Source organism: Oncorhynchus kisutch, linkage group LG24 (assembly GCF_002021735.2).
Source record: "Oncorhynchus kisutch isolate 150728-3 linkage group LG24, Okis_V2, whole genome shotgun sequence".
Classification (NCBI taxonomy): Eukaryota; Metazoa; Chordata; class Actinopteri; order Salmoniformes; family Salmonidae; genus Oncorhynchus; species Oncorhynchus kisutch.
Window position 1 is genome coordinate 7,193,941 of NC_034197.2, and position 20,535 is coordinate 7,214,475.

Sequence of the window (20,535 nt, forward strand, 5' to 3'; positions counted from 1 at the left end):
GGGAAAGTAGGATTTTGAATGGGACTGAATTGTGTGGTCAGTTAAACAAGGCTGTGTGTGTGTGCGTGTTTGAGAGAGATTCGGGGGCAGGGCTATGGGGCAGTGTGCTTATAAAGCCAGTGACCTTACCATTCTCTCTTGAGAAACAGGGTAGCAGCCATAGCAGCCAATCTATCCGTTTCCTTTCCTTCCTTAGTGCCACCACCTAGTTGGTGTGGAGCCCTGTGGACACCATGTCACATACAAGCATGGATCCAACCAAGATGGGCATCGGCCGGTCTATAGCCGTGCTGACGTCTGGTGGTGATGCCCAAGGTAAGAAGTGTGTGTGACGTCAGAGAGGCAGTGTGTGTGTGTGTGTGTGTGCCTGTAACTGTTTTGTGTGCCTGTAACTGTGTGTGGAGGTTTTTGTGTGTGTCAGTGTTAGTACTGCAATAGTCTGGGTTTGACTGTGAGGACCTCCAGCTCTGTAGGTGAAATCAAATCATCACAGTTTATATTAACTCAACACCCCGAGTTGAATTATTGAGTTAGGGCTGGAGTTATCTCTGAAGAACATCCAAAGCAAGCTAAAAGCAGCCAAAGAAGATTTGGGCAACTGAGCGATCAGTTATGCCAGTTAGATTCTGGAATTATGTGTCTTCATGATCACTTAGTCCTAGAGGCCAGGTGTCAGGAGTTGATGAATGTCTTTAGCATTTAGGTTTATCTTTACTGTGGTTGGCAGGGCAGTGAGGACAACGTGATGAGTACAGCGTGATAGCTTTCCTGAACCCTTAGAGCCACAGGACTTTTTAGGCTGACACCCGATACAGATAACTTAACTTCCCAACTTGACCAGGATCTCAAATTGGCAATATCTACACAAACATTGTTGACCTGCATCTTTCCCTAGCAGAGTACACTTCTTATCTTCAAGTTGCATAACTTATGCCTCAAATTTGTGTACTACTCCATGATTGTTGAGAGACAAATAAAAGTAGAGTAAAATGAGACTGTAGTTTACTGGCAATGTCATATAACTACATTTCAGTAGTGCTGACTGTGTTTATAATTTAAATTCACATAATACCTTAGCTGGCCCACCAGTAAATACCATTACATTATATTTATTTGGACAGATCTCTACTAAGTTGTTGCAAGAGACATTGCCAGTGCGGCTAGGTATAGGGTGTAGTGGCTATTAAACATTATTATTATGACTGATGTTTGTCTAGCTGTTTCATCATTGTACATAAGAATTTGTTCTTTAACTGACTTGCCTAGTTAAATAAAGGTTCAATAAAAAATAAAAAATGAAAACCATTGCTAGATATATGATTCCAAATGTGTCCCATAACCTTTTCTCTAAGCCACTTATCTCCCGCCTATTCCCCGTCCGTCTCCCCATCTAATTTGGTGTTAATTTTAGACTCTCTGACCTTTTTTTGTGGAACGTCACGGTATGAAGGATATGGCCACGCTCTTCTCTCAGCTGCTCTACTGTAACAAGAGACGGTCCCGTACCATGCTTGTCTACCAACCAACCAATCACAACACGCACCCACACATCTTGGCCTTTAGTGTTCTGAACATGGAGAGAAGATAGAGTACAGTCTACAGATCTGTTTACAGACATGACACCTCTCTATTCCAATTCTGAAAATAAGTTTATGAGCCATTTTGGAAGTGTCAGGCGGATGTTGTAGCCAAAATACTCTTGAGCACAAAACACAAATGTCAAGGGACTTGATACCCATATGTCAATGCTTGGTACACATTAAATATGTGTATAACGCATTGATATATGGGTATCAAGCCAGTTAGGGGCTATGAAAGTCATATTAATGTGTTTGATGATGACGATGCTGAAATCCAAATGTAAACTTGATTTAGTCATAATGTTAGCATTTGTTAAACGGGTTGTTTTACGCCATAACTACTGTACTGCCACTGTGAGATGTGGCCCTGTGTAATGTCACAGTTTGGCTTTGACAAGCAGCTCGTTATTGTGCATTGCACTTTATAACTTGTTATAAGCATGTATAAGCCTTCAGTCAATCCTGTAAACCCATGTTTGTCTGTCTATCTGTGACTATCAGGTATGAACGCGGCCGTGAGGGCCACAGTCAGAGTTGGTATCTACACCGGAGCCAAGGTCTACTTTGTTCATGAGGTAAAGTCATACAGTAGAATCACAGTTCTGTTATCCAAGTTTATTCACTCGATAATGTGTTGCCTATATCATTGCTGATCACCCATAGAGGCCTCTTACTATCCATTTGATCCTGATTACCATTGTGATTTATCTGACTGAAGTTTTAAGAAATACCCCCCCAAATGGATTCTATCACAACCCACATTGAGACAGAAGTTGTGTGGCTGCAGTAGCATGGTGTTGTCTCCCATTTCAGATGATAATGGAGTTTGTATTTGTGTTGATGATGTGTGCAGGGTTACCAGGGTCTGGTGGATGGAGGAGACAACATCAAACTGGCCACCTGGGAGAGTGTGTCCATGATGCTGCAACTGGTGAGTCCTGTTATCACACACTCACAAGCACTGATGCCAATACAGTACACAACTGTCATAAGCTGTCATTGTCTAGAGAGGGTATTACAGTAAATGAATGACAAGAAACCAAGAGTACTGGTTTATTTTAATATTAGAGACCGATACAAACACACAACCAAATGTGTTCATAGATGGATAGACAATGCCTACTGTAACTAAGGGAGAGCAGGGGTCGGCTCCAGTAATACAAGCTGACCTCCACGTACACAGGGTGTTTAAGTTGAGTTTGGATGTGGCCAGACACCATGGAAAGATCCCAGCAGGGTGTGATTACAGAGCTGCCTCTCTTTCATGATGGCCTGACATATTCTCAGTGCTCAAACCGACTTAGAGTTGAGCTGCAGACAAGATGCAAGATTCACATGCATCACTAAAGATCACGTTTAGAAAAGTTTAAAAACACTGTTGTTTCGGCCATCTGTGTCACGGCCGTCCTCCTCTTCATCTGAAGAGGAGAGGCGAGAAGGATCGGACCAAAATGCGGCGTCGTAAGTGTCCATGGTAAATCTTTAATAAAGAAAGTACTGACACTGTATACAAAACAATAAACAAATGACGACCGTGAAGCTACAACATAGACAATCACCCACAAACAAACAGTGCAACCCAGGCTACCTAAGTATGATTCTCAATCAGAGACAACTAATGACACCTGCCTCTGATTGAGAACCATACTAGGCCGAAACATAGAAATACCCAAATCATAGAAAAACAAACATAGACTGCCCACCCAACTCACGCCCTGACCATACTAAATAAATAAAAAACAAAGGAAATAAAGGTCAGAACGTGACAATCTGGGTCTTCAATGATTTTTAACAGGCTCCACCAAATTGCAGTCCACAACTTTGTCCATTATTTCTTCTAATTCTATGAGTCTCTCTCTACCAGGGTGGCACAGTCATCGGCAGTGCCCGCTGCATGGACTTCAGAGCCAGGGAGGGCCGCATGAAGGCTGCCCTGAACCTGGTCAAGCTGGGCATCACCAACCTGTGTGTGATTGGGGGTGACGGTAGCTTGACTGGAGCTAACCAGTTCAGGAAGGAGTGGGCCACTCTGCTGGTCGACCTGGTCAAAGCCGGTAAGACTGAGCCCCCAAACCCCGGGAACCATAGGAAAGCCCTAAGAACTTTGAGTGTATTCCAGACATGGGTTCAAATAGTATTTGTTTTCTTCCAAAATTCTTTGCGTGTTTCATTGAGTCTGCCTGGAGGGCCAAATTGGCAAGTTTGCACTTTTTAGGCTATTCCATTGGTTCCATGGTGCCAGGAAAACTCAATCAAGCACAATGAAAGTATTTGAAAGAAAACATAGAGTTGAAGTCGGAAGTTTACATACACTTAGGTTGGAGTCATTAAAACTCGTTTTTCAACCACTCGGTTAGGACATCTACTTTGTGCATGACACAAGTCATTTTTACAGCAATTGTTTACAGACAGATTATTTTACTTATAATTCACTGTATCACAATTCCAGTGGGTCAAAAGTTTACATACACTAAGTTGACTGTGCTTTTAAACAGTTTGGAAAATTCCAGAAAATTATGTCATGGCTTTAGAAGCTTCTGATAGGCTAATTGATATAATTTGAGTCAATTGAAGGTGTACCTGTGGATGTATTTCAAGGCCTACCTTCAAACTCATCTTTGCTTGACATCATGGGAAAATCAAAAGAAATCAGCCAAGACCTCAGAAAATAAATTGTAGACCTCCCTCCACAAGTCTGGTTCATCCTTGGGAGCAATTTCCAAACACCTGAAGGTACCACGTTCATATGTACAAACAATAGTACACAAGTATGAACACCATGGGACCACGCAGCCGTCATACCGCTCAGGAAGGAGACGCATTCTGTCTCCTAGAGATTAACGTACTTTGGTGCGAAAAGTTAAAATCAATCCCAGAACAACAGCAAAAGACCTTGTGAAGATGCTGGAGGAAACAGGTACAAAAGTATCTATATCCACAGTAGAAACCAGTCCTATATTGCCATAACCTGAAAGGCCGCTCAGCAAGGAAGAAGCCACTGCTCTAAAACCGCCATAAAAAATCCAGACTACGGTTTGCAACTGCACATGGGGGACAAAGATCATACTTTTTGGAGAAATGTCCTCTGGTCTGAAGAAACAAAAAATAGAACTGTTTGGCCATAATGACCATTGTTATGTTTGGAGGAAAAAGGGGGAGGCTTGCAAGCCAAAAAACACCATCCCAACCATGAGGCACGGGGGTGGCAGCATCATGTTGTGGTGGTGCTTTGCTGCAGGAGGGACTGGTGCACTTCACAAAATAGATGGCATCATGAGGTAGGAAAATTATGTGGATATATTGAAGCAACATCTCAAGACATCAGTCAAGCATACTTCCAAATTTGGGGCAAAATGGCTTAAGGACAACAAAGTCAAGGTATTGGAGTGGCCATCACAAAGCTCTGACCTCAAACCTGTAGAAAATGTGTGGGCAGAACTGAAAAAGCATGTGCGAGCAAGGAGGCCTACAAACCTGACTCAGTTACACCAGCTCTGTCAGGAGGAATGGGCCAAAATTCACCCAACTTATTGTGAGAAGCTTGTGGAAGGCTACCCAAAATGTTTGACCGAAGTTAAACAATTTAAAGGCAATGCTACCAAATACTAATTGAGTGTATGTAAACTTCTGACCCACTGGGCATGTGATGAAAGACATAAAAGCTGAAATAAATAATTCTCTCTACTATTATTCTGACATTTCACATTCTCAAAATAAAGTGGTGATCCTCACTGACCTTAGACAGGGAATTTTTACTTGGATTAAATGTCAGGAATTGTGAAAAACTGAGTTTAAATGTATTTGGTGTGGTGTAGGTAAACTTCTGACTTCAACTGTATACTATTTAAGCCCAGGTCTGGTTACATTGGTGAAACGGCTGCTGTGTTTGACTGACAGTGTATGACTGACTACTTTGTTACCATGCTTGCTCTCCAGGTAAAATTACAGATGACGAGGCCCGGAAATCGTGCCACCTGAACATCGTAGGCATGGTGGGTTCTATCGACAATGACTTCTGTGGGACAGACATGACCATCGGGACTGACTCTGCTCTGCACCGCATCATAGAGGTGGTGGATGCCATCACCACTACCGCACAGAGGTGAGGAGAGGTCATCACTGTCACGCAAATTTGCAACTGTGCGCACACAACACAAGCAGACACACACACAGTTGATTGGGCTTAATTACTGTAAGTAACAACTTCGACACACTCCATAAACAGCAGCCTGACACACACGCATGCACAATCTAGTGCTGAGCGATTAGTGCTTTTTAAAGGTTGGTTCGGTTTCAGTTGGATTATTTAAAAAATACTCATGGTTTTTCGATTTCCGTTGCCATCATTTTTTCAAACACTAAATGCATTATGAAATAATGACAAAATTATTTGAGAGCTTTTTCAATTGCTAAAACATAGGAAATATTCCATTGTCTCTGTCAGGTCCATTCAGTATAAATCAATAGAAAAAGAGGAAATTACTATGAAATAATGAAATATTTCAGTTTTGTGTTTTGTGTATATTACTTTTTTTATTTGATGACTTAATTTTTTGTATTCCTTATAGTCATCATCTCATCTCTGCCAAGGCAGTAGCAGCGAGCCAGCCATACATCCATCTAACGTTATCTCTGTACTGTTAGTCATCATCTCATCTCTGCTAAGGCAGTAGCAGCCAGCCAGCCATACATCCATCTAACGTTATCTCTGTACTGTTAGTCATCATCTCATCTCTGCTAAGGCAGTAGCAGCCAGCCAGCCATACATCCATCTAACGTTATCTCTGTACTGTTAGTCATCATCTCATCTCTGCTAAGGCAGTAGCAGCCAGCCAGTCAGACATCCATCTAACGTTATCTCTGTACTGTTAGTCATCATCTCATCTCTGCTAAGGCAGTAGCAGCCAGCCAGCCAGACATCCATCTAACGTTATCTCTGCACTGTTAGTCATCATCTCATCTCTGCTAAGGCAGTAGCAGCCAGCCAGTCAGACATCCATCTAACGTTATCTCTGTACTGTTAGTCATCATCTCATCTCTGCTAAGGCAGTAGCAGCCAGCCAGCCAGACATCCATCTAACGTTATCTCTGTACTGTTAGTCATCATCTCATCTCTGCTAAGGCAGTAGCAGCCAGCCAGTCAGACATCCATCTAACGTTATCTCTGTACTGTTAGTCATCATCTCATCTCTTCTAAGGCAGTAGCAGCCAGCCAGCCAGACATCCATCTAACGTTATCTCTGTACTGTTAGTCATCATCTCATCTCTGCTAAGGCAGTAGCAGCCAGCCAGCCAGACATCCATCTAACGTTATCTCTGTACTGTTAGTCATCATCTCATCTCTGCTAAGGCAGTAGCAGCCAGCCAGCCAGACATCCATCTAACGTTATCTCTGTACTGTTAGTCATCCTATTTATGCTGCAGAGCTGTCTGACTAAATCGTTTGACCTGTTATTCAAAGTAGATAAGCCAAGGCATACTTTCACGAACTGCCTCTATCCCTCTCATTGTTCTGTTGTGTACATTCCTCTCTCATGCGGTCTGTGTGTATCTAACCTAATTTAGCAGGCATAAGAGTGTATCCGTCTCTGTTCCAGCCGGAAAGAACAGGGGCAATGGATTATGGTCATGGTAGTTAATTACCATGTTTCTGCACTGAACTAGGTTGAATATTTGCTTAATGAAAACTACAACTCCTTTCAGCCCAGCATCTCACATAGTTCTTGACTTGATTTCTTTCGTGAATGATTTGATTTCTCTCTAGAGCAAATGACACCGTTGGGCTCACAAAAAAACCCAGAACTTAACGGAATTCAAATACTTGAACTTACACTACAGGTCAAAAGTTTTAGAACAACTACTAGGGGTTTTCTTTATTTTCTAAATTGTAGAATAATAGTGAAGACATCAAAACTATGAAATAACACAGTAAACCCAAAAAGTTTTAAACAAAGCATATTTTATATTTGATGTTCTTCAAATAGCCACCCTTTGTCTTGATGACAGCTTTGCACACTCTTGGCATTCTATCAACCAGCTTCGCCTGTCTTGAAGGAGCTCCCACATATGCTGAGCACTTAATGGCTGCTTTTCCTTCACTCTGCGGTCCAACTCATCCCAAACCATCTCAATTTGTTTGAGGTCTGGTGATTGTGGAGACCAGGTCATCTGATGCAGCACTCCATCCCTCTCCTTCTTGGTAAAATAGCCCTTACACAGCCTGGAGGTGTGTGTTGGGTCATTGTCCTGTTGAAAAACAAATCATAGTCCCACTAAGTGCAAATCAGATGGGATGGCATATCGCTGCAGAATGCAGTGGTAGCCATGCTGGTTAAGTGTGCTTTGAATTCTAAATAAATGACAAATGTCCATTGCTCGTGTTTATTGGCCCAAGCAAGTCTCTTCTTCTTATTGGTGTCCTTTAGTAGTGGTTTCTTTGCAGGAATTTGACCATGAAGGCCTGTTTCACACAGTCACCTCTGAACAGTTGATGTGGAGATGTGTGTCTGTTACTTGAACTCTGTGAAACATTTATTTGGGCTGCAATTTCTGAGGCTTGCAACTGTAATGAACTGCAGCAGAGCTAACTCTGGGTCTTCCATTCCTGTGGCGGTCCTCTTGAGAGACAGTTTCATCATAGCTCTTGATGGTTTATGCGACTGCAATTGAAAAACGTTCAAAGTTCTTGAAGTTTTCCGTATTGACTGACCTTCATGTCTTAAAGTTATGATGGACTGTCATTTGTCTTTGCTTATTTGAGCTGTTCTTGCCATAATATGGACTTGGTCTTTTATCACATAGGGCTATCTTCTGTATAAGCCCCCTACCTTGTAACAACACAACTGATTGGCTCAAACGCATTAAGGAAAGAAATTCCACAAATTAACTTTTAACCAGGCACATCTGTTAATTGAAATGCATTCCAGGTGACTACCTCATGAAGCTGGTTGAGAGAATGCCAAGTGTGTAAAGCTGTCATCAAGGAAAAGGGTGGCTATTTGAAGAATCTCAAATATAAAATATATTTTAATTTGTTTAACACTTTTTTAATTACTACATGATTCAATATGTATTATTTCTTAGTTTTGATGTTTTCACTATTATTCTCCAATGTAGAAAATAGTAAAAAATAAAGAAAAACCTTTTGAATGAGTAGGTGTTCAAAAACGTTTCTTTTTATGTCTTTGTTTTATAACAAAAAAATAAATACATTTTGGTTAATCACTCAGCACTATGTCGCTCACACACCCTGTTTCAGTTTTCTCCTCTGAACCTGGTTTATAACAAAGATGGTTATTCTGTTGTTCTCCTCAGTCACCAGAGGACCTTCATCCTGGAGGTGATGGGTAGACACTGTGGCTACCTGGCCCTGGTGACTGCTCTGGCCTGCGGTGCTGACTGGGTGTTCATCCCAGAGATGCCCCCAGATGAGGGATGGGAGGGGCATCTGTGTAGAAGACTGGCTGATGTAGGTTTACATGCACAGACAGACTGACTTCTGACCTGAAAGATTCCTTTATCCATATTGAATTACTTTTTAAACACACCACATTACAACAGAATGTTTAATCCCACTCATCGGTTTCCATCGTTGGTACCTAATCACCAGGCTGACATCTTGTGTCTTTGGTCTCTGACAGCAACGAGCCAGAGGATCTCGTCTGAATGTGATTATTGTGGCTGAGGGAGCTATGGACAGAGCTGGAAACCCCATTAGCTCTGAAGACATCAAGAAGGCAAGCTCTCCCTCATATTACTGTATCTCGCAGTTGAAATGAGTTTGTTTGCTTGTTATTTTAGGACCTCTTTTAGCGTTGCTCCATCCACCAACCGGCTCACTCTCTGGGGACGAGGTTACTTCACATCAAAGTTAATTGGTCACGTACACAGATTTTCAGGTGTTTTTAACAGCTGCAGAGAAATGCTTATGTTACTAGCACCAAAAGTGCAGTAGAATGTCTCGCAAATACAATACAATTCCCGCAAAAAAGTATTTAGTCAGCCACCAATTGTGCAGGTTCTCCCATTTAAAAAGATGAGAGAGGCCTGTAATTTTCATCATAGGTACACTTCAACTATGACAGACAAAATTAGAAAAAAAATCCAGAAAATCACATTGTAGGATTTTTAATGAATTCATTTGCAAATTATGGTGGAAAATAAGTATTTGGTCAATAACAAAAGTTTATCTCAATACTTTGTTATATACCCTTTGTTGGCAATGACAGAGGTCAAACGTTTTCTGTAAGTTTTCACAAGGTTTTCACACACTGTTGCTGGTATTTTGGCCCATTCCTCCATGCAGATCTCCTCTAGAGCAGTGATGTTTTGGGGCTGTTGCTGGGCAACATGGACTTTCAACTCCCTCCAAAGATTTTCTATGGGGTTGAGATCTGGAGACTGGCTAGGCCACTCCAGGACACTCCAGGTGGGATAGGGCAGTGTGCTGTGCAACGGCAATAGCGTCGTCCGCGGATCTGTTGGGGCGGTATGCAAATTGTAGTGGGTCTAGGGTGTTGGGTAAGGTGGAGGTGATATGATCCTTGACTAGCCTTTTAAAGCACTTCATGATGACAGAAGTGAGTGCTATGGGGCGATAGTTATTTAGTTCAATTACCCTAGCTTGCTTGGGTACAGAAACAATGGTGGATATCTTGAAGCAAGTGGGGACAAAAGCCTGGGATAGGGAGAGGTTGAATATGTCCGTAAACACTCCAGCATCAAGAAGGCAACACACAAAAAGATGGCTTTGAAAACAACTGGAAGACACACAAGATGCTAGCCCACAACAACCCTCCAGATACCAAGGGGGGACAACGGCTACACAATTAACACAATTCACAATTAACATATTACTTAAAAGACTATAAAACTGACAGAACAATGTGTCAGCATATTTTAGCCCACAATAGGGCCGATTTCCCAAATAATACCTCAGAGTTAAAGTGCTAAGATTCTACTGCATTGTCATGGTTGAATACGGTTAAACTGACAGTTGTTAACAGCTCTTTGTGTGTGCTTCTTACATTTGTAGCTGGTGGAGAAGAATCTGGGCTTTGACACCCGTACCACTGTCCTGGGACACGTGCAGAGAGGCGGCACTCCCTCAGCCTTCGACAGAATCCTGGTAGGTCTCTCTCTCTCTCTCTCTCTGTCTCTGTGCGTATGAGCATGTCTAAATGTGTGATGTGTGTGTGTTCTCCCTCCTCCCCATGGCAGCAGGATGGGTGTGGAGGTGGTCCTGGCTCTGTTGGTGTGTCTTTGTGTGTATCTAGCTACGGTGTGTCGTGATTGTGTTTGACCGTGATGTGTGTGTCTAACCCTGGTGTGTGTTCTCCCCTAGGGCAGCAGGATGGGTGTGGAGGCTGTGATGGCCCTGTTGGAGGCCACTCCAGAGACCCCGGCCTGTGTGGTCAGTCTGTCCGGTAACCAGGCCGTCAGGCTGCCCCTCATGGAGTGTGTCCAAGTGGTCAGTATCAGTCACTAAGCCACGTCAACTGTTGTATGTGTGCCATTCAAATGGGTTCATCATTGATCTGAGCACTTTTGCTGTCATTTCAACAAGAATTGAATTGACTACTAAAGGGTTTTGATTATTATATGGCAGAGAAAAACAATGACATGGACTGAGATGGCAGATGATTCAACTTCTATGTAAATTTGCATTAATGACCCCCCCCCCCCCCCCCAGACTAAGGATGTGACTACTGCCATGGCTGAGAAGAGATGGGAGGATGCTATCAAGCTCAGAGGAAAGTAAGAACACTAGCCTACTTTTACCACTCTTACAATGGCTTCACTATTGCTGAAACTACTCGCTCGGATGTCACATATGAACTTTATCACAGTCTACTAACACATCACTGTTTTGTTGGCCGTGTCCAGGAGCTTTGAAAACAACTGGAACACATACAAGATGCTGGCCCACATCAACCCTCCAGATACCAAGGTGGGGAACAACAGCTACATAATGAACACATGAGTTTAGTTAAATTAGTTACGACTTTAGCACTGACAGAAATGTGTCACCATTCTCTTCTTGTCACCTCTCCTCTCTACCTCTCCTCTCCTCCTCTTCAGAGCAACATTAACGTGGCTATAGTAAACATTGGTGCTCCATGTGCTGGTATGAATGCTGCTGTGCGTTCTGCAGTGAGGATCGGCATCATTCAGGGACACAACATGTTGGCCGTTCATGACGGGTTCGAGGGTCTCGCTCAAGGAAAGGTATGTACACCCTACGCACTACACATTGCGTACTAGGCAGAGCCCATTCCTCTCAGCCAAAACTCCTCTTTTTATCAGGGCCCATATTCATAAAGCGTCTCAGAGTAGGAGTGCTGATCTAGGATCAGGTCCCTTTTGTCCATGCAACATCTAAAAAAATTGTTATTTTACCTTCATTTAACCAGGCAAGTCAGTTAAGAACACATTCTTATTTTCAATGATGGCCTGGGGACAGTGGGTTAACTGCCTGTTCAGGGGCAGAACGACAGATTTGTACCTTGTTAGCTCGGGGGTTTGAACTCGCAACCTTCCTGTTACTAGTCCAACGCTCTAACCACTAGGCTACGCTGCCGCTCCCCTAAAAGGCTCAACTGATCCTAGATCAACACTCTTGGATGCTTTGTGTGTACAGATCCAGGTCATCTCTGATCTAAATATAGAATAAGTGTGGCCTGGTGCCAGAAGGGGCTGGTAGGAGGAGCTATAGGAGGACAGTATCAAACATATGGAAACCACATGTTTGACTCCATTCCATGTATTCCATTCTAGTCATTACAATGAGCCCGTCCTCCTGTATCTCCTCCCAGCAGCCTCCTCTGCCTGGTACAGTAACTCTTGTCCAGTGAATCTGGAAAACTCACTCCCTTGACCCCTTGACTTTGTTGTCTTCCACAGATTGAGCCTATCACCTGGACTGGAGTGTCAGGCTGGACTGGAAAGGGGGGCTCTGAGTTGGGCACCAAGAGGTACTACTCAGAATGATTATTAGGATGCAGGATGAATACAGTGCAATAGTTTGTGTTGTCAGCAGGAGTGGAACTGAGGGGCACACAAAACTCATTTTGACATGTAAAATCATTTTTGGGGCAGTGATACGGTAAATCGCTGATATTTCACACTACTAACTAAATCGTCCTTTATTTGAAGAGTCCTTCCTTCTGAGTACATTGAGGAAATCAGCTTGACTATCGCTAAGTTCAATATCCACTCTCTGGTGATTATTGGAGGGTTCGAGGTAAGAGTCAGAAGATTATCTCATCACATGCATGTCTTCTTTAATGTGTGGCTGTCTTACAATCACAAGTCAATGTTCTAAAAGTAGGTAAGTCATCATGGATAAGAGAATTTGATAAATGACTCAAATTTAAATGTAATGTCTATGTGGGATCTCACATGTAACTACAAAAAGACACACAAGCCCAGTACCTCAGTAGAGTAACCCCTGCTGCTCTTCTCCCATCTCCTTCCCTCCCATTTTTACTCTCCTCTTTCCTCCTGTCCCCTCTCCCAGGCGTATATGGGTGGTCTGGAGCTGGTGCAGGGCAGAGATAAGTATGAAGAGCTGTGCATTCCCATGGTGGTCATCCCCGCCACTGTCTCCAACAACGTCCCCGGCTCAGACTTCAGCATCGGAGCTGACACAGCCCTCAACACCATCACCTCGGTCAGTACTGTAATACATCAACACCATCGCCTCGGTCGGTACCGTAATACATCAACACCATCGCCTCGGTCGGTACCGTAATACATCAACACCATCGCCTCGGTCGGTACCGTAATATATCAACACCATCGCCTCGGTCAGTACCGTAATACATCAACACCATCGCCTCGGTCGGTACCGTAATACATCAACACCATCGCCTTGGTCGGTACCGTAATACATCAACACCATCGCCTCGGTCCGTACCGTAATACATCAACACCATCGCCTCGGTCCGTACCGTAATACATCAACACCATCGCCTCGGTCGGTACCGTAATACCACAACACCATCGCCTCGGTCGGTACCGTAATACATCAACACCATCGCCTCGGTCCGTACCGTAATACATCAACACCATCGCCTCGGTCGGTACCGTAATACATCAACCCCATCGCCTCGGTCGGTACCGTAATACATCAACACCATCGCCTCGGTCGGTACCGTAATACATCAACACCATCGCCTCGGTCGGTACCGTAATACATCAACACCATCGCCTTGGTCCGTACCGTAATACATCAACACCATCGCCTCGGTCCGTACCGTAATACATCAACACCATCGCCTCGGTCCGTACCGTAATACATCAACACCATCGCCTCGGTCGGTACCGTAATACCACAACACCATCGCCTCGGTCGGTACCGTAATACATCAACACCATCGCCTCGGTCCGTACCGTAATACATCAACACCATCGCCTCGGTCGGTACCGTAATACATCAACCCCATCGCCTCGGTCGGTACCGTAATACATCAACACCATCGCCTCGGGAAGGTACCGTAAAACATCAACACCATCGCCTCGGACCGTACCGTAATACATCAACACCATCGCCTCGGTCAGTACCGTAATACATAAACACCATCGCCCGGTCAGTACCGTAATACATAAACACCATCGCCCGGTCAGTACCGTAATACATCAACACCATCGTCCGGTCAGTACCGTAATACATCAACACCATCGCCTCGGTCAGTACCGTAATACATCAACACCATCGTCCGGTCAGTACCGTAATACATCAACACCATCGCCTCGGTCAGTACCGTAATACATCAACACCATCGCCTCGGGCAGGTACTGTAATATATCAACACCATCGCCTCGGTCGGTACCGTAATACATCAACACCATCGCCTCGGTCAGTACCATAATACATCAACACCATCGCCCGGTCAGTACCGTAATACATCAACACCATCGCCTCGGGCCGTACCGTAATACATCAACACCATCGCCTCGGTCGGTACCGTAATACATCAACACTATCGCCTCGCTCGGTACCGTAATACATCAACACCATCGCCTCGGTCAGTACCGTAATACATCAACACCATCGCCTCGGTCAGTACCGTAATACATCAACACCATCGCCTCGGTCGGTACCGTAATACATCAACACCATCGCCTCGGTCGGTACCGTAATACATCAACACCATCGCCTTGGTCAGTACTGTAATACATCAACACCATCGCCTCGGTCAGTACTGTAATACATCAACACCACCGCCTCGGTCGGTACCGTAATACATCATCACCACGATCAGAAATGTAACATATCAACACCATAACCATGGCCAGTACCGTAATACATGAACACACCATCACCATAAGTAACACCAACACCTGGGTCATGTTCAGTAGGGTGAAAACGTTTTCAACTGGAACAGGGAGGTGCTGCTGCACCTGAAATTGTCCCATAAAAACAAAGATGTTAATGGCCCAGCTCAATAACAGTTAGGGCACATGGTCTACTCTAAACCATAACCTCCATATTCTGAATGTGAGCATTGAGTGGTTGGAAATCCCGCTCATCAACTCCTGCGCTCCATTTCAAATAGTCATATTAACCGCATATAAACAGTCTAAATAGGTCAGGAGCCAGACAGGGAGCCTAAGAAGGAACAAAAATGAATTATTTAGGCCATAGTATTTCAATTATTTCAAGGCTCTAGCCTACAAAGAAAAACATTGTGAAGCATTTGCGAGTGCAACTGTAGGCTGGTAGGGACAATGACTTTTGAATTCATTTTTAGAAACACAAGTTTGGCCAGTCTGTGACTTCAGGCACATGCGATGGTGCCTGGAGAGTATCCTCTCAACACTTGCAGAGCCACTGGGGATGATAAACACCCTCTTGGCCACTCTTGCCAGACTAGGCAGAGATGCAGAGTTACTTATTTATTTTCTATAGGTAGGCCTAAAAGTTTTTAGGCAAAATAACCCGATCAAAATGGAAAGCTCATTGAACGTGGGAATATGCCAGGCCTATTGGGACAAAATCTATTATGGCCTATTGTATAGAAAATAGAACAAAAATGAACGAAACGTTTAAGAGATCTGATTTTTCGTTGAGAAATACTTTGCTACAATGACCACCTCTATCGGCCTCGTTCCTTTCTTTTAGCATGTGCACGTAGCAAGTACACCATTTTGTGAATCACCTTGATTTAGCACCTGTGTTTTATCCGTTTCTTTATGAACATATTTAGCGAACTCCATGACAGTAGATAAAGCAAGGGAGCTATAGCAGCACACAAGTAGACTACTAATTAATGCTGGCACGGGCATACCCTGAGCTCGTGAAGTGAGCGCTACTTGGAGCGAAATTGGAGCGGGCGAGAAGGCTCCACGCTCCAGTGACAAATTGGGCACGCTCCACTCCTCGCTCCGCTCAGCTCACATACTCTGATGAGGAGACCCTCTTAACCCATCTCCTCTCTATTCCCTGTCCCCTCAGACCTGTGACAGGATCAAGCAGTCAGCAGCAGGCACCAAGCGTCGCGTGTTCATCATTGAGACCGCAGGAGGGTACTGTGGTTACCTGGCTACCATGGCAGGTCTGGCTGCTGGGGCTGATGCTGCATACATCTATGAGGACAAATTTGGTATTAGAGACCTGGAGGTGAGCTGAATACTATCTTGCAGTCTCTCTCTCTCTCTCTCCCTCTCTCTCTTTGTCTCTATCATGACATGGATAGCTTTAGACACATACATAGTCTACACCAGTCTGTCAGGTTGTGAAAATCTTTGGGCCAGTTTCCCGGACACAGATTAAGCTTAGCCATGAACACTATTCCTGGAGAGGAGCTGTCCGTGGAGAATCTTCATTGAACATACTTTCTAGTCCAGGACTAGGCTTAAGTTTCTCCTCTACATAAAAGTATACATGGTACAAACTGGCCTCTATATAGTTTACATGGTACAAAGGTGTGCTGACCGACGGGCTCTGGTTTACAGATGAACGTAGAGCATCTCGTGCAGAAGATGAAGACAGATGTGAAGAGAGGTTTGATTCTCAGGTGGGGTTCATTCAAGCACTCCTTCATTAATTTCATTATCTACCATGCTTGTACCTTTCCCAAAACCCAAAACTGCCATGCCACTTCAACAGTGTATATACACATTACATTCATGTTTAGATCTCATCTGTACAACTTTTGATTATTCCTCTGTGTGTCAGGAATGAGAACTGCAATGCCAACTACACCACAGACTTTATCTTCGCCCTCTACTCTGAGGAGGGCAAGGGCATCTTTGACTGCCGCAAGAACGTTCTGGGACACATGCAACAGGTCTGTTAACAGTGACAAGGCTGCATCCCCAAATGGCACCCTATTAGAAGTAGTAGAAGAGTGTCCCTAATATTATAGCTTTTCCAGAACATACAGCACGTCGACTTCAGATGCAGTAATACAACCTTCCCTCTCCCCAGGGCGGCACCCCAACACCTTTCGACCGGAACTTTGGCACCAAGATGGGTTCCAAGGCTGTTTTGTGGATAACAGAGAAACTCAAGGAGGTCTATAGACACGGTAAGACAGACAGGCTGTGGGATGTCTCCAATTAGCCCATGTGTCTCAGTGGCAATTGTAATGTACACATACTGTACGTAGAAGATAGGATGTAAAAAATAAATGTGTCCATTGATAGTACATTTTGTGTCCGTTGTATCCCTTGGTTTAATCTCGGAAACCCAGAACTAAAATCTTGCATAATTGCGTCAGATGCTTGATTAAGTTCTGGGGGCAGACGTCTTAGAAAATATACTAGAATGAGGAGCTGAAGCACGATGGTAGCTCCACCCCCCTCTCGCTGCATATTTCGGGCAAGTCTGGGCCAAATGTCCCCTCTTCCAAAATTCGAAAGCCCGTGAAATCGTAATTTGTCCAAATGATCAGTGATGTAGAAAATCTGACAGACAGACGCTACGATACCATCCTCTGTTACGTGCGTTTGTCCACGTGAGATAACCCCTGCTTATACCTCACAAATTCATATACTTGTTTTTAAATCTCTGTCTCTGTGACAGTTAATCTTCTTCTCCTGTTCTCCAGGTCGTATCTTCGCTAACACCCCAGACTCTGCCTGTGTGCTGGGCATGAAGAAGAGAGCACTGACGTTCCAGCCTCTTGCTGAGCTGAAGGAACAGACAGACTTTGTGTAAGATCCTTTAAATCATACATATTTTCAAAAATAAAATCTATGACGCTTAACTTGAAAGTGGCAGTTGCTGATTATTCTATAATAATATAATATTAGCCATTTAGCAGACACTTTTATCCTAAATGACTTAGTCATGTGTGCATCCATTTTACATATGGCTGGTCCTGGGAATTGAACCCACTACTGTGTCATTACAAGCGCAATACCGTACCAACTGAGCTACAAAGGACCACTTTTTATATTGGCCTTGTCCAGAAATGAACCGTAGCACCTGTTATCACCATATTGCTATCCAATCCTCTCAGATCTCCACAAGTGTCTAGAGGTAAGGGCTAGTGGCTGTTCCTTGGACAGGGCCAAAATATCCCTAACATTCCTATTAAGGCTTCTCTACCCCCCTCTGCTGTCCTGTCCAGGCACCGCATCCCCAAAACATCGTGGTGGCTGAAACTGAGGCCAATCATGAAGATCCTTGCTAAATACAACATCAGCCTGGACACATCTGAGCATGCCCACATGGAGCATGTTATCAAGAAGAGGATGTCGATGCCAGCGCCACTGATGAAGAAGGCATGTCCTCCCACGAAACATGAGGAGGAAGAGTAATTGTTCTATGTTACATGTATGTCAGTGGAGGGCTGGTGGGAGGAGCTATAGGAGGATGGGCTCATTGTAATGGCTGGAATGGAATAAATGGAACAATATCAAACACAAATATATGGAAACCACATGTTTGACTACATTCCCTTTTTTCCATTCCAGCCACTACAATGAGGAATCCTCCTATAGCTCCTCCCACCAGCCGCCTCTGATGTATGTCTATATCAGGGTTCTCCAACAGGCCAATTGGAGCAGCCCACCAAATAGTTATGAAAAATACATGCACTTCCCAAATTGTTTAAAGTCAGTCTTGTGGGTTCATTTCATCACTGTTTTGATTGTGACTGCCCCATTGCTCTCTTTTTGCGACAAGTGTGGGGGGACTCCTCTTGCTAAATCAATGTCAGATTGGATATCCAAATATTTTTTATTAAATTGAAGGTGAGTGCTCGTGATAATCTTTATTCTAGTTTGCTCATATTCGCTGATTAGAACATTTTGCAAGCATGTTATGTAGCCTAACAAGTGTATTTTGCTCTTCACTCGGTAGTAGCCTGTGATACACCAGACCTAATGCCTGTGACTGATAAATCAATATGGTTTTGATTCACTGAATTTATGTCTGTATATTGCTTAATTGATCTCTGGCTGGGCAAGTGGAGGTGGTGGTTCATTTATTTGTTAGCTCATCCATCACTGATCAGAAACATTTAGCAAGCAATAGCCTAAATAATGTATTATTTTTGCTCGACCCACCTCGTAGTAGCCTTGTATAATCAATCCATCAAGCTGTGAGCGCACGTTATGTATTAATTTAGCCTACTAAAATATAATCAATAATTCATGCCATTAGACAGCAAACGAGTCATTAATGCCTTTAAAGACAATCAAGCGTTTTATTATTATGTAGGACTAAAAGACTGGGCCGATCGCGGTTGGATTCGGGCTGAGAATGAGAACTCTGCAGACTGTCAAGTATCACACACACACACACACACACACACACACCAAGCTCTCGGCTACTATCAAATCCACATTGACATTACCCCTAGTTAGTCACAACTGGCTTAAAACCCAAACGTAACAATATCTGTCAATACATTTCCCGCAATATTGCCCCTGTATGTCTGTGTGGTGTGCGCGTGTGCCTATCATTCACTTCGTATACCAGTTAGCGGAAATAACAATTGTCTTCTCGGTAGACAGACTTAACCCCAAACCTAATCATTTTAATGTCAACTAAAAACCAGGTTTGCCTGGCAGAATTATATCATGATTATTTGTATCAATTGGGTGGGCGTTTGTTTTGCAAACTGGTATGACATATGCAGTTGCAAAAACATCGCTAAACCAGCACGTTCCTCTCTCGCAAAATGTGCATTTAAAGTGGTATTACACTCAAATCAGAATTGTTTTTTTTTTCCAGGCCGAAAGATGGTATTCTGGTGTGATTTAAGCATTGACATTGATTCAGAACATAAAATTGCATTGTTTCTCTATGAATAATTGAAATTCTGAGTTAAATAAAAATAAATCCCAAACCACAAAAAAATAAAAAAGAGAACAGAATTCGGGAAAATACAAGGAGTGCATGTTTCAAAGCTAGGAAAGCAATTGTGAGTAGCTCACATGATTTAACAGTAGCTCTCATGCTAGAAAATGTTGGAGACCCCTGGCATATGGAGAAGGAAGAGGTGCATGAAAGGGAAGAGTAATTTTTTTATGTTACATGAATGTCTGTTTTGCATGTATGTTTCTGGTTTAATGAATCATCTGACTCATAAACTAAACAAGAGCTACTGTTGTCTTCTTTTTGATCTTCTCAAACATTTTTCCTTGCACTTTTTTATTTCTCAATCAGTGAACCCTGTGTGTGCTGCCCTGATCTGGAAACCCGTTTTACTGCTTCAAGAATTAAACACGTTACGATTTTGGCTCTTCTGATTTATTTTGTGCATGATTTACAGCTCACTAATTGTCATGTATTTCCTCTAAAATACAAATAAATGCATTGTCAAGACATAAGAATCATAACCTAATCTTAAAAAATAAAAATAAAAAGTTAAATGCTTATTGCTTAAGTGAAGTACAGTTGCAGTCACCTCGCGAAAGTGGTAACTCTTTCGGGCATTCGTAAGCTAAATGTTGTGAAAAATGTCATGTTATGCATTGGAAAGACACCCAAAGTTGC

At 43.3% G+C, this 20,535-nt stretch overlaps 1 protein-coding gene across 2 annotated transcripts; it reads left to right on the forward strand.

Annotated features, from left to right (window-relative positions):
* Positions 1–131: 131 nt before the first annotated feature.
* On the forward strand, positions 132–20,278 carry LOC109869022 (ATP-dependent 6-phosphofructokinase, muscle type). 2 transcript variants are annotated; one of them, XM_020458836.2, is made up of 22 exons: positions 132–315; positions 2,082–2,155; positions 2,434–2,511; positions 3,445–3,634; positions 5,517–5,682; positions 8,895–9,048; positions 9,221–9,316; positions 10,615–10,707; positions 10,924–11,049; positions 11,272–11,336; positions 11,466–11,529; positions 11,661–11,807; positions 12,483–12,553; positions 12,735–12,822; positions 13,099–13,251; positions 16,039–16,203; positions 16,539–16,600; positions 16,762–16,873; positions 17,014–17,113; positions 17,636–17,741; positions 18,161–18,314; positions 20,206–20,278. In XM_020458836.2, exons 1-22 carry the CDS (start codon positions 234–236, stop codon positions 20,206–20,208), a joined length of 2,349 nt encoding a protein of 782 aa, XP_020314425.2. In that variant the 5' UTR covers positions 132–233; the 3' UTR covers positions 20,209–20,278. The 2 variants fall into 2 exon arrangements, with proteins under 2 accessions (XP_020314425.2, XP_031659780.1); XM_031803920.1 differs by having other exon boundaries at positions 18,161–20,278.
* Positions 20,279–20,535: the final 257 nt, after the last annotated feature.